Source organism: Carcharodon carcharias, chromosome 12, assembly GCF_017639515.1.
Source record: "Carcharodon carcharias isolate sCarCar2 chromosome 12, sCarCar2.pri, whole genome shotgun sequence".
NCBI classification, from domain to species: Eukaryota; Metazoa; Chordata; class Chondrichthyes; order Lamniformes; family Lamnidae; genus Carcharodon; species Carcharodon carcharias.
In genome coordinates, this window is record NC_054478.1 from 18,132,667 (window position 1) to 18,146,016 (window position 13,350).

The following is a 13,350-nucleotide window of genomic DNA, read 5'->3' on the forward strand; positions in this document are numbered from 1 at the left end:
CTGCAGAGTTAACGAAGGCAGCTCACCACCACCTTCTCTAAGGCAATTAGGGATAGGCAATAAATGCTGGCCTAGCCAGTGAAAGAATAAGGAAAGGTTGAGCTATTTCTCTCCAGATGCCACCTGACCTCAGAATCACAGAATTGCCGCACTGCAGGTCATTTGGCCCAACGTGTCTGCACCGGCTCTCTGAATAAGCAATTCACCTAGAGTCATTCCCCTATCTTCTCTCCGCAACCCCGATCTGCTGAGTATTTCCAGCATTTTTTGTTTTTATCCCATGCATCATCCTCCGGTTGCTTGGACAACACCAAACCCTTATAGAAATCTGTCAGTTGGTAGCATTGTTGCCTCTGAATCAGAAGTTCAAACCGCTCAGGACTAAAGTCTAGGCTGCCACTCAGACTGCTGGCACTAAGGATGCACTGCATTGTTGGAGAAGTCGTGTTTTGGATGAGACATTAAACTGAGGCCCTGTCTGCTTTCTTAGGTGGACGTAAAAGATCCCACTGACACTATTTCGATAAGTAGGGGACTTATTTCTAGATTTATTCCCTAACCAATATAACTTAAAACTGAGCCTCTGTAGAGAACCTCAATTGGAAATCAGAATAATTTAAAAAGATTGATCTTTGTGGGAGCTGGTGTGCGAAAATTGGCTGCCACATTTCTGATATTACAACAGTAGCTACACTTCTAAAGTACGTTGTTGGTTCTAAAGCACTTTAGAACATCCAGAAGTCATGAAAGGTGTTATATAAATGCATGTGGAATAATACCACATGCAAAATAGACCAAGTGGCAGTTAGAGGTTATGTCCTGTTGAGTAGTGTGTTTAGGGGATTGGGCGTCTGGACTCCAGCTGTGGGATGCCGCAGTCCAGAAGTGCTCACCTGACCCTAGCCAATGCGAAAACAGGGCCCAAGTGACCAGGAGTGCCGGGAGAAAGAGATAAAGGTAAAATAAGCTGACTGCCACCGTTTCAGTTATTTTAAAGGAACTGTTTACTGTCAAAATTGGAGAACATAACATATTCCCTGCCTTTACTTCTTGATTTCAGTTCAAGATAAAACAATGTTGTTACTGAACATCTTTCCTTTTCTGTCTCCAAGTGTCATCTTAATAACTGGAAATAGTTTCTCATTTGGCTATTAACAAGACAAGCAAGTCTGTGCAATATAGTTAAGAGTGAACCATTTTCTCTTCCCAGGTACTTGGTGTCAATTTCCTCAGATACAGGACAAAGTTTACAATTCTGCCCCAGTATATGCCAAACGGGTTCTGTAGGTATGCCAATATATTTAAGAGGGAGTACGCAATGGAAGCTCAAGAGGTTAATTTTGCAAAAACTGCAATAGTAAATTACAATGAACTTTTATATAAGTGCAGAAGTTTATTGAAACATTTTGTTCTAACATTACAAATCTTTAAATTGGTTAATTATTTCTCCCAACATTTAAAATTGGAAACTGTGCCATTTTGGCGCAACTGTACCATTTTAATAGTATTGCGCTCTAGATCAGAGTGGTCAACTGGAGTTTCCGGAAATGTTTACAATTCTGTTAGTGTGCACCCACCTACAACTTCACTCGTGATGCAGGATAACATTAAAATACAGGCATAATTCCTTCCATTCAAACTTTGCGAAACAATATATTTTGAATTAATTAATTATGTTAACTGGCTACTTTTAGCCCAAATGTTCTTTCTTTACACAGGGTTGTGCTTTGTTCAGTCCACAAATACCAAAATTAGGCAGATGTTATTACCTACATTGGTGATACCTTGAAAGACAAATTTAAAAAAATAATACACAATGAGGTTAAATAATCTATATTTTAAGAATTCATTGGCAGGTCAGAAGTCCCATGATGGGTCAGGTGTCAAACTGTTTGCATGGTGTACTTCCACTTTTTAAGTCTAATGGTATATGGATTCTAATTACATTTTGTTGTATACTTAAAACATGTCTATTAGTCAAATCCTCATATTGAAATATGAGCTTTTACCAGTTGCTCACCAAGTTCTAGATTTCTATATTATTGCAAACAAGTAAATATTCAGCAAACTTATTATAAAGGTAACATAATGTGAGCAAGAATAGCACAACTTCCACTTGGGGAGAAAAGAAAATACAAGATCATTAGACTTCCTCTTAATGGGCACCTTGCATCCGACCAGCAAACTGATCTCAGCTAACATTCAGGAATGTTTCAGTTTTCCTAATATTCTTCTTCTTCACCTTGATCCTCAACACTATCTGCACCCACCTCTTCATAATCTTTCTCCAAGGCTGCCATGTCTTCACGGGCCTCTGAGAACTCCCCTTCCTCCATCCCCTCACCCACATACCAATGCACAAAGGCGCGCTTGGCATACATCAGATCAAACTTGTGATCGAGGCGAGCCCAGGCTTCAGCGATGGCCGTGGTGTTGCTCAGCATACACACAGCACGCTGCACCTTGGCCAGATCCCCACCAGGTACTGCAGTGGGAGGCTGGTAGTTGATGCCGACCTTGAAACCAGTTGGACACCAGTCAACAAACTGAATACTGCGTTTGGTCTTGATAGTGGCAATGGCAGCATTGACATCTTTTGGCACCACATCACCACGGTAGAGCAGACAGCAAGCCATGTACTTGCCATGGCGAGGGTCACACTTGACCATCTGGTTTGCTGGCTCAAAGCAGGAATTGGTGATCTCAGACACAGACAGTTGCTCATGATAAGCTTTCTCAGATGAGGTCACAGGGGCATAGGTAGCCAGAGGGAAATGGATACGTGGATAGGGAACTAAATTGGTCTGGAACTCTGTCAGATCAACATTCAAAGCACCATCAAAGCGAAGGGATACTGTAATGGAGGACACAATTTGACCAATCAATCGGTTCAAATTGGTGTAGGTTGGGCGCTCAATGTCCAGGTTTCTGCGACAGATATCATAGATGGCTTCATTGTCTACCATGAAGGCGCAGTCCGAGTGTTCGAGTGTGGTGTGGGTGGTCAGGATGGAGTTGTAGGGTTCAACTACAGCTGTGGAGATCTGGGGAGCTGGATAGATAGCAAATTCAAGCTTGGACTTCTTGCCGTAGTCAACGGAGAGACGTTCCATCAGGAGGGATGTGAAACCAGAGCCAGTGCCTCCACCAAAGCTGTGGAAAATGAGGAAACCCTGGAGTCCTGTGCATTGGTCAGCCTGTGGAGAAGAGGGTGTGGGGGTTGAGGAGGGGGAGAAAGGAACAGGTTAAAATTTGGCCAGAGAGTAGAGTCCACAAGAAAGAAAATCTAAAATTTCCCCAATGTAAAAAGATTTCATTCTTCGATTCTTTTAACTTTGAGGCACAAGTCCTGGAATCATTCTAGCTACTCTGCTCTGAACCCACTTATGCCCTTTTGCAGGTACATTATAAAAAGATTACCCCAAACGTTTCAAATATGGCCATCGCATTAATGTAGGAAAAAAATCAGATGTAGGGAAAAAGAAAATCAGATCTTACTAGACGTTCTAGTACTTGGTGAATGAGCAATAATCACAATGCAATTCCTTATCCAACTGATATAGTGTTTCTTTATGCTTCATGTTCCACAACGCATCTTCCACTTTGCACATCACAAACAATTGATCCATCCATCTGCTTAAATTAGTCCAGGTTGCACTGAATGACATCAGTCGTCTTCTGGTCACACAGCTTGGTATTGTCAGCAAATACAATACTAATTAACTTCCTCTACCATTTATGAACAGAATGATCAGCAGGCAATGCAGAATTTGCCAATTTGGGTTCTTGAATACTATGTTAATATTCCTTGATTGATCCCAACAGATTTTTACATTTTTTCTGCAAGTGCCAGCTTGGGACCTGGGACTTTTTTTTGAAAAAAAAAACCCTTTCTTGTGTATTACTAGGTGCCAATTCAATGATCTACACCTTCAAACCACCCAACACAGGGTACCTTAAGAGCTGTGGATTGATGATTACCAGCAGCTAGTTGGGAAACTATAAGAAGGCATTTCACTTGTGACTCTTAACACGCATCAAGGAGATGTGATCTTTTAGTTATCCACTCCCTGGTGAGGATTGATACACGGGTTTTCAGATGTGAAGGGAAATCTCTGAAGCCACCATTGCAGCCGAATGCACCATCACGTCTTCTAATAAAATATATGAAAATAGATCATGTGTGAGTAATGTGGTGATTCAAAGGTAAAAACTGAATTTATCATATTTTGTTAAAACAGTGCACAAATTACTGTTAGTTTCTCCCTTGGCTAATTAATCATAATACAAGAATCTTACTAGTTTACGGAGCTTGTCAAGGACCAAGTCAATCAGTTCCTTGCCGATGGTGTAGTGCCCACGGGCATAGTTGTTGGCAGCATCTTCCTTCCCAGTGATGAGTTGCTCAGGGTGAAACAGCTGGCGATAGGTACCACTACGAATCTCATCTGGAGTGCAGAATAGCAGTAAGTTTATTTGCCCTCTCCCACAAGGACAAGGGATACATTGCTGAAATATTAATTTGTACAAAACAGCTCTATAAATGGGAGAGTTATAAATGCATTCTTGTACTGGACTTACCAATTACAGTTGGTTCCAAATCAACAAAGACAGCTCGCGGGACATGTTTCCCTGCTCCAGTCTCGCTGAAGAAGGTGTTGAAGGAGTCATCACCACCTCCAATGGTCTTATCACTGGGCATCTGCCCATCAGGCTGGATACCATGTTCTAAACAGTACAGCTCCCAGCAGGCATTGCCCATCTGGACACCAGCCTGGCCAACATGGATGGAGATACATTCACGCTGAGACACAAAACAAACAAAGTCACAACAAATTAGAAAAAATACAAATTATTAGTGGTGACAGTAACAAACAACCATGTTGGTTCCCTAGTAAACATATGAATTAGCCAGGGCATTTATACACATACAAATTACTGACTAGATAATGCAATTCTAAACTTGCTGAGATTTATATACACAGATCAATGCACCTATAATAATGGTGGTGGGATATGTCCACTTGCAAATGTATGCTAGGTTAGGTTTCACAGAACAGTTGCAGCATAACAGGCTATTCAGCACATCTGTGAAGTGAAAATAATGTACAGAGTTGTACAGAAAGAGCAGTGGTACTGATTTGATAGGTCTTTTAATGAGCCAGCAAGGCTCCAATAATTGGGGTATGTATTTGTGTCGGTGTCCCACAGCCAACTCAGCAAACAAAATCAACTACACCATTCAAATCAATAACTATTGAACTGAGAACATTACTAGACTGTTCCAAAACCAATCATCTTAACAGTGTCACTTCAGAATCAAAAGATTATAGCCAGAAAACAGGTAATTCTGCCCCAGTGTAACTCTGCACCCCATATGAGCTACCCAGTCTAATTCCACCACACCCTGCAAATCCTTTAATATTTCTCTTTTACAAGCAAATACCTAATTCCCTCGAACAATTTCTGAACCATCCTTCAAAGAGGAGATGGTGGTGTAGTGATGTCATTGGACTAGTAACCCAGAAAACCAGGTTAACGCTCTGAAGACATGGGTTCAAATCCCACCATGGCAGCTGGTGGAATTTAAATTCAATTAATAAAATCAGGAACATAAAGCTAGTCTCAGTAATGGTGACCATGACAGCAATCTTTGATTTTTTGCAGAAGCCCATCTGGTTCACTGATGTCCTTTAGGGAAGGAAATCTGCCGTTGTTACCTGGTCTGGTCTACATGTGACTCCAGACCCACGGCAACGTGATTGACTCTTAACTGCCCCCTGAAAAAGCCTAACAAGCCACTCAGTTCAAGGGCAGGTAGGGATGGACAACAAATGTTGGCGTCCATATCCCATGAAAGAATTAAAACTTCGCCTCCTAACCACTGCATAAATTATTTTAATATCCCCTTCACGTACTTCTGTGATCATCTTAAAATATTACCCCCTTATTGGATATGATGTGTTATATAAACTCTTAACCTTGAAGATTGCCCCATAACCTTTCCATCTCTGAAAAAAGCTCCAAATTCTAACGATGCTATTGTACCATTATTACCCTAGTTACTGGTAACATCTGAATGTATCTGCCCTACTCTTTTCATATCCTTCTGACAAGGAGTACACAAAACATCATAATACTTAAAAACTTCAATCTAACTGAACCCAGCACCTCTGCATTTCTTTAGTCCACACTAGTTTCTAGCTTCTCATTTAAAAATTATCCATCTTTCAGATGTGATCTTAAAATTTTAAAAAGGGAGGACCCACCATCTGTAGTTAACTAAAAGTTAGGAAAAGCATCAAACTTAATGAAAGAGCATATAACTGCGCAAAGATGAATGGCAGGTCAGATGACTGATGAGAATATAAAGAATGGCAGAGAATGACTAAAAAGTTAATCAGGAGAAAGAAATTAGAATACGAGAGGAAGCTAGCTAGAAATGTAAAAATGGATAGCAAGAGTTTCTACAGGTATTTAAACAGGAAAAGAGTAGGTCAACGAGTGTTGGTCCTCTAGTGACAGACGGTGGGGAGTTAATCATAGATAATAAGGAAATGGCAGATGCAATGAACAAATATTTTGTTTTTGTGTCCACTAGAGGCTACAAAAATCATTCCAGTAATAGCTGTAAATTGGGAGGTGAAGGAGAGAGAGGAACTTGGTGAAATTACATCACTAGGGAAGTGGTACTGAGCAAACTGATGGAGCTGTGGGCTGACAACTTTCCAGGTCCAAATGGATTTCATCCTAGGGTCTTAAAAGAGGTGGCTGATGAGGTATGAGTATGTGTTAATTTTCCAAAATTCCCTAGATTCAAGAAAGGTTCCATCAGACTGCAAAGTAGCAAATATAATCCCCGTATTATTTAGGGAGGGAGGCAGAAAACAGGAAACTATAGGCCAGTTAGCTTGGCGTCTGTAATGGGAAAGTGTTAGAATTGATCATTAAAGAGGTTATAGTTGGGCACTTATAAAAACTCAAGGTAATCAGGAAGAGTCAGCATGATTTAATGAAAGGGAAATCATGTTTAACCAATTTATTGGAGATGTTTGAAAGAGTAACTTGTGCTGTGGATAGAGGGAAGCCTGTAAATATACTGTACTTGGATTTCCAGAAAGTATTTGATAAGGTGCCACATCAAAAGTTATTGCGGAAAATAAACCTCATGGTGTGGGGGAGGAAGGGGGGCTACATATTAATGTGGACAGAAGATTGGCTGGCTGGCAGAAAACAGTATGCATAAATAGGTCTTTGATTGATAGGATGTGACAATGGAGTCCCACAGAGGTCTTTGCTGGGGCCTCAACTTTTTACAATTTACATCAATGATTTAGAAGTGGGGAGCAAAGGCATGGTAGCTAAGTTTGCAGATGACACAAAGATAGGTAGGAAAGTATGCTGTGAAGAGGACAAAGGAGGTTGCAGACAGATATAGATAGGTTGAGAGAGTGGGCAGGCAATAGTCTGGCAGATGGAGTAATGTGGGAAAATGTGAAGTTGTTCAGTTTGGCAGGATGAATAAAAATAGAGTATTACTTTAACAGAGAACGACTACAGAATTTTTGGTGCAGAGGGATCTAGGCGTTCTTGTGCATGAGTCACAAAGTTAGTATGCAGGTATAACACCTAATTAAGAAGGCTAATGGAATGCTATACTTTATTATGAGAAATATATCATAAAAGTAAGGATGTTATGTTTCAGTTATACAGGGGATTGGTGAGACCACATCTCGAATACTGTGTGCAGTTTTGGTCTCCTTATTTAAGGAAGGATGTAAATGCGTTGGAGACGGTTCAGGGGAGGTTTACTAGATTGATACCTGGAATGAGCGGGTTGTCTTATGAAGTTAGCTTGGACAGGCTGGGCTTGTTTCCACTGGAGTTTTGAAGAGTGAGGGGTGACTTGACTGAAGTATATAAGATCCTGAATGGTCTTGACAAGGTGGACCTGGAAAGGATGTTTCCACTTGTGCGTGAGTCCAGAATTAGGGGGCAGTGTCAAAAGTAGGGGTTGACCTTTTAGGAGAGAGATGGGGAGAAGTTTTTTCCCTCAGAGGATTATGTGACTTTGGGGCTCTCTGCCTCAGGTGGTGGTAGAGTCACCGAATATTTCTAAGATGGATGTGGACAGATTCTTTTTTGGCAAGGGAATCAAAGGTTATTGGGGGCAGATGGGAATGTGGGATTCGAAACACAAACAGGTCAGCCATGATCTTAATGAGCGACACTGCAGGTTTGAGGGGCCGAATGACCTACTACTGCTCCTATTTTTAGTTCGTTCGTATGATGTTAAACCAGATCCAATCTGCCTGCCCACGTGGATGTAAAAGATCCCGTGACACTGTTTTGAGGACTAGGGGAGCTATCCCAGTGCCCTGGTCAATATTTATCCCTCAATCAACAGAGATTATCTGGTCATCATCACACTATTGAATGTGGAAGTTTTCTGAGCGCAAATCAACTGCCACATTTCTACATTACAAGTGACTACACACTCAGTACTTCATTGGCTGTAAAGTGCTTTAAGATGTCTGGTGGTTGTCAAAAGTGCTATATAATTGCAAGTATTCCTTTTTTGTGTTTAAAACTCTTCACAGTCTCACCCTTTCCTGTCGCCAATCCTCAGATTCTGGCCTCACATGCATTCCTCCCTTCCTTCACCCCATCATTGGCAGGTGCATCAGCACCACACTCTGGGATTTCATCTAAATCCACCTTTTCTCCATTAAGACACTCCTTGAAACTCCTCCCAATATTAATTACAGCTCAGTGTCTATTTATTTATACTTCTGCAAAACACCTTGGGATGTATTTCTAAAGACAATAGATAAATGAGAGTGGAACACACTGTAAAGCTTATCAATTACTTTTTATATATTTTCTTTAAAATATGCTTACAGCACAGAATTTAACAATGTCTTGTTTGCAACAAGGAGCCAGGGGAACAGTATTCTGAAACAGAATTTAACTTGCTGCCACTTCACATTCCACTGCTTATATGGGATCAAAAGCAGCAAAAAGCTGAATCCCAAAGCAGATTGGGTAAAGAAAAATGTCCTAATAGAGCTCACCACTGTACACAATAAATGGTGGCTGTTTAAATAGGAACAATCAGAACATAATCAGAAATATGTTGGCATGGTTTGAAATGTGGAATTTGCTGATAAAGAGAATTGCGTGTGCAGAGGCTTCACTGAGTTGCCAAATTCCACACAGATTACACATTCAGCAAACCAATTCCACCCCTTCCCCAATCAAATCCTGATCCTTGAGCGTTATGTTCAACTGTTTTCTTTCAAATTTAGGAGAAAAATGAAAATTACTATTTCTCTTTACAATTCTGTATTTGCAAGCACATAAACTATACATCATTTCTGCTTTCAAAGCTAGGGGCTCACATAGTTGTAAATAACACATGCTTTAACATTATATTAAGCAATTAAATATTAAAGCTTAATTGCAATACCCTATCACCCAATCTTCAGATTTGTGCCCCTGAAATTGTACTGATATAGAACAATGACCAAGCAAACTAATCGGAGAACAAGAGATCTCACATTAAAATCAGCCCACCCCAGGAGAACCCCGCACTAGCAACTGGGTCAGTAATTAGAACACTGCTCCAGTAGGAAACTGAGAAGCATAGAACCAGTTAGCAGAATAAAACACCACAATAAAGCCCCTAAACATACAGGGAATGTCTGAATGATTTATTTATTAGGAGGTTTTGAAAAGAGAATGTATTCCAATCTGTGCTCCACTCTTTCAAATACTGTTGCTTCAATCTATTCCCTAGAAGGGAGCACACTGAGCGAACAATTGGTCAATGTTTCCCCTTATGGGAGAGACTAGAACTAGGGGATACAGTTTAAAAATAAGGGATTGCCCATTTAAGACAGAGATGAGAAGAATTTTTCTCTGAGGGTTATGAATCTTTGGAACTCTTCCCAGAAAGCAGTGGAGGCAGGGTCAATGAATATTTTTAAGGCAGAGCTAGATGGATCCTTGACTAACAAGGGAATCAAAGGTTATCGGGAGTAGGCAGAATATGGAGTTAAGGCCTCAATTAGATCAGCTATGATATTATAGAATGGTGCAGCAGGCTCAAGGGGCTGAATGGCCTACTCTTAAGTCGTATGTATGCAGCTTGGGTAACTCACCCCTACTGTGGGGCAACATATATTGCTCTAAATACTCTGCGAGGACTGAAAATGGTAACTGTGTATGAAAATCTATTGCTCCCTGGAGAGTCCAGTTAATAGAAGCAACATCCATGTAATAAGCCAAAGGTCCTAGGTGTGAGCTCATTGCTCCTACTTTCTCCTCAAGAACTGAATCCCATTAGAAAGTAGGATCATAGATGTAAGATAACTCATTTCCAGATGCCCTGCACCATTCTTCTAAAGGGTTGCATTGTTGCAGAATCTTAATCAGAGGCTGTCACATGGTATAGTTTATATTAATTTTCACACTGTTGATGTTGATACTGAACCGTGAGCATAATAACTACATGTTTAAACCAAATGGCTTGTTTCTGTGTTGTAATTTTTATCTTTGCAGGACTCAGACCTATGCTTTGGTATTAATGTTCCAAGACCACAGGATAATCTGCCCCATTCCCCCTCCTATCTAACCTATCCTCCCAAGCTGTGTAATCTACCATATTTCAACACCAAAGCCTGGCTTCTTTCCAATGCTTTCTCAGCCCCACCTTGTGTTAGTTGTCCATGTTGCAGCAACTCTCAACATTCCCTCACTCCAATATATATGCAATCACTTATTTTCTGAAGATTACACCACCAGATTTAAAGAGACAACTGGCAGATCAAAATAAGACAAATTACTGGGAAACAGTGATCAAGATAGAGCAAACTAAAGACACACAAAGCACCTGCAGATGACAGCAAAATACGAGCATTCAAAAAAAAAATAGAAAGACAGGTCAGAGATATCAAGCGCATACAATCATGTGTCCTGATTTGCATTTTTCTTCTATCATGCAGGAAGCTTACTTACAACTTCCCCATCGTCTGAATAGGGAAATAATTTTTGCAGCAGCTGTAGATCATTCGACCCCATATAAAACAGAGCGTAAAATCACAGACACTTCATTACTAAATGTATTTTTGAAATGCTGCAATTTTTATTGTTTTGTTGACATTGTGAATTTAAAAGCTTATCAACAACCAGTAGGGGTACGTTCTACATTCCCCAGTTCATTTTGACAATGGCATTGTCCTGCTGTATACTGAGAAATAATGTAATCAATTTACATTTTCCATTTACCAGTCACATGGGGAGTGAAAGGAATGAAGGGCCTTCATTTATCCAGCTAATTCATAACGATCTATAATGCTGTCTCAATAGAGCTAAAATGAGTATTTAACCTGCAGTCTAACTCACCCATCAGCCCTGTTTGCACAAACCTATATTGTCTCATGGACTCCCAATCTTCCATGTTTAAAATAATCAACCTTGTGTTCAAACCCCTCTATGGCCTCACTAACCTCTTCCAGCCCTGTGACTGCCTCACTCCCCTACCCTAAACAGTGAACTGTTTTTCTGACACAGCCATCATCGTTCATCGTCATCCATTATTGTACACATAACCCTTGACATCAAGGATAAGTTACGTGGAGAAATTGAAGAAGCTGGGATTGTTTTCCTTAAAGCAGAGAAGGTCACGAGGAAACCTAATAAAGATATTAAAAATTAGGAGGGAATTTGACAAGTTTGTAAGGAGAAATTATTTTCACTGGCAAGGTTAGTGGCCCCAGATTTTAAAAAAGTGGTGAAAGAACGAGGAGGGAAATAAGAAATGTCCCCACGGGGTATTATGATTTGTGTTCCATAACCTGAAAGGATGGTGGAATCAGATTCAATTGGAAATCCTAAAAGGCAGTGAAGTATCTGAACAACAGCAATTTGCAAGGTTGCGAGGGGAAAGGTTGGGATTTAAAACTAAATCGGAGAGCTACAATAAATGTTAAGTCCTGCAGAAATCTGAAATGAAAACAGGAAATGCTAGAAATACTCAGGAGGTCTAGCGGCATCTGTGGAGAGAGAGAAAAAGTGTTAAGGTTCCGACTCCAATATGACTCTTAAGAACTAAGGGTAGAAAAGAGGGGAAGGGAAAGAACAACAAAGTGGAAAGTCTGCGATAGGGTACAGGGTGGGACAGATTAAATGACAAAGGTGTCCTGGAACAAAAGGCAAAGGGAATGGCAGTGGTTACAGTAAAAAGTCAAAGTACTTGTCCAGAGTGAGTGTAAAAGCCAGAATAATGCATAGCTCTGTTCTAAAGCAAAAAGCAAGATTCAACCAGCACGTGACAAAATAAATCAAAACAGTTCATGGTCTGAAATTGTTGAATTCAATATTGAGTCCAGAAGGCTGTTAAGTGCCTGATCGGAAGATAAGTGGAGTGGGAGGGTCATTAAACGTATTCAGGGCATAGTTTAGCCAGATTTTTGATACACAAGGGAATTCAGTGTCATGGGAGGTAAGCAATTGGAGCTCAGACCACAGCTGAGATCAGCCATGATTTTATTGAATAGCAGAGCTGGCTAGAAGGGCCGAACGGCCTACACCTGAGTCCTCTGCTTCCTTGAGCTTGGAAAGCTCCTGCAGAGGAGCTGTCACAGGCCGGATCGCACTGTCAGCTTCCCGTTCCCCGCAGCAAAGCACATGTTAAACAGACGGGCCACCGCGTTCCAAAATTAACCACGTGACGGGCCCGCCTTCAGGGAAGGGGGGGGGGGGGGGGGGAGGGAAGGGGGAAAAAAAAAACCGGCGGGCCTAACCCGCGCATGCGTGGACGCAGTGACCACACCTCGTCTGGCTGCTGTAATTCACGCATGCGCACAGGCCCCTTCCTCATGTGCAACCACCGCCATTTTGGGTGACACAGGGAGGGGCGCGGGCAAATAAATTACATCCCTTCAAAAAGAAGCTGCTTTCATTACAAGCGGTGTTGCGATTTCGTCCACGTCCACGCGATGACTCGCCTTTCCTCTCCCCATCCACCACCGAGGCCGGGTAAAGTATTAAATAAAAAGCGGGAGGCGGTTACTCTGAATAGAAAACGAAAAGCAAACCGCAGCTCGCTCACGAAACCTGCTTTGAGGAATATTAAAGCCACGTTAAATGGGTTTTTTTTAACTAAAAGAAACGCTGAAGGAAGGGGGGTGGGAAATACCACACGTACCATTCTCGTCTTCGGCTGGCGCGCTTTGCTCACAAGTGGACAACAGAAGCTGGTGCTCTACACTGCTCATGCGCGACTGCAGAATAAACCCAGTGCGCATGTGCTGACGGTGTTGAGAAATCACGTGACGGCCTGCGTCG

The 13,350-nt window shown here is 41.3% G+C and overlaps 1 protein-coding gene across 1 annotated transcript; it reads right to left on the bottom strand.

Moving 5' to 3' along the window:
- Positions 1–1,380: 1,380 nt before the first annotated feature.
- Positions 1,381–13,350, bottom strand: LOC121284886 (tubulin alpha-1D chain-like). The gene is made up of 4 exons (XM_041200746.1): positions 13,211–13,350; positions 4,582–4,804; positions 4,300–4,448; positions 1,381–3,197 (listed from the first exon to the last, which is right to left on the bottom strand). Exons 1-4 carry the CDS (start codon positions 13,211–13,213, stop codon positions 2,223–2,225), a joined length of 1,350 nt encoding a protein of 449 aa, XP_041056680.1. The 5' UTR covers positions 13,214–13,350; the 3' UTR covers positions 1,381–2,222.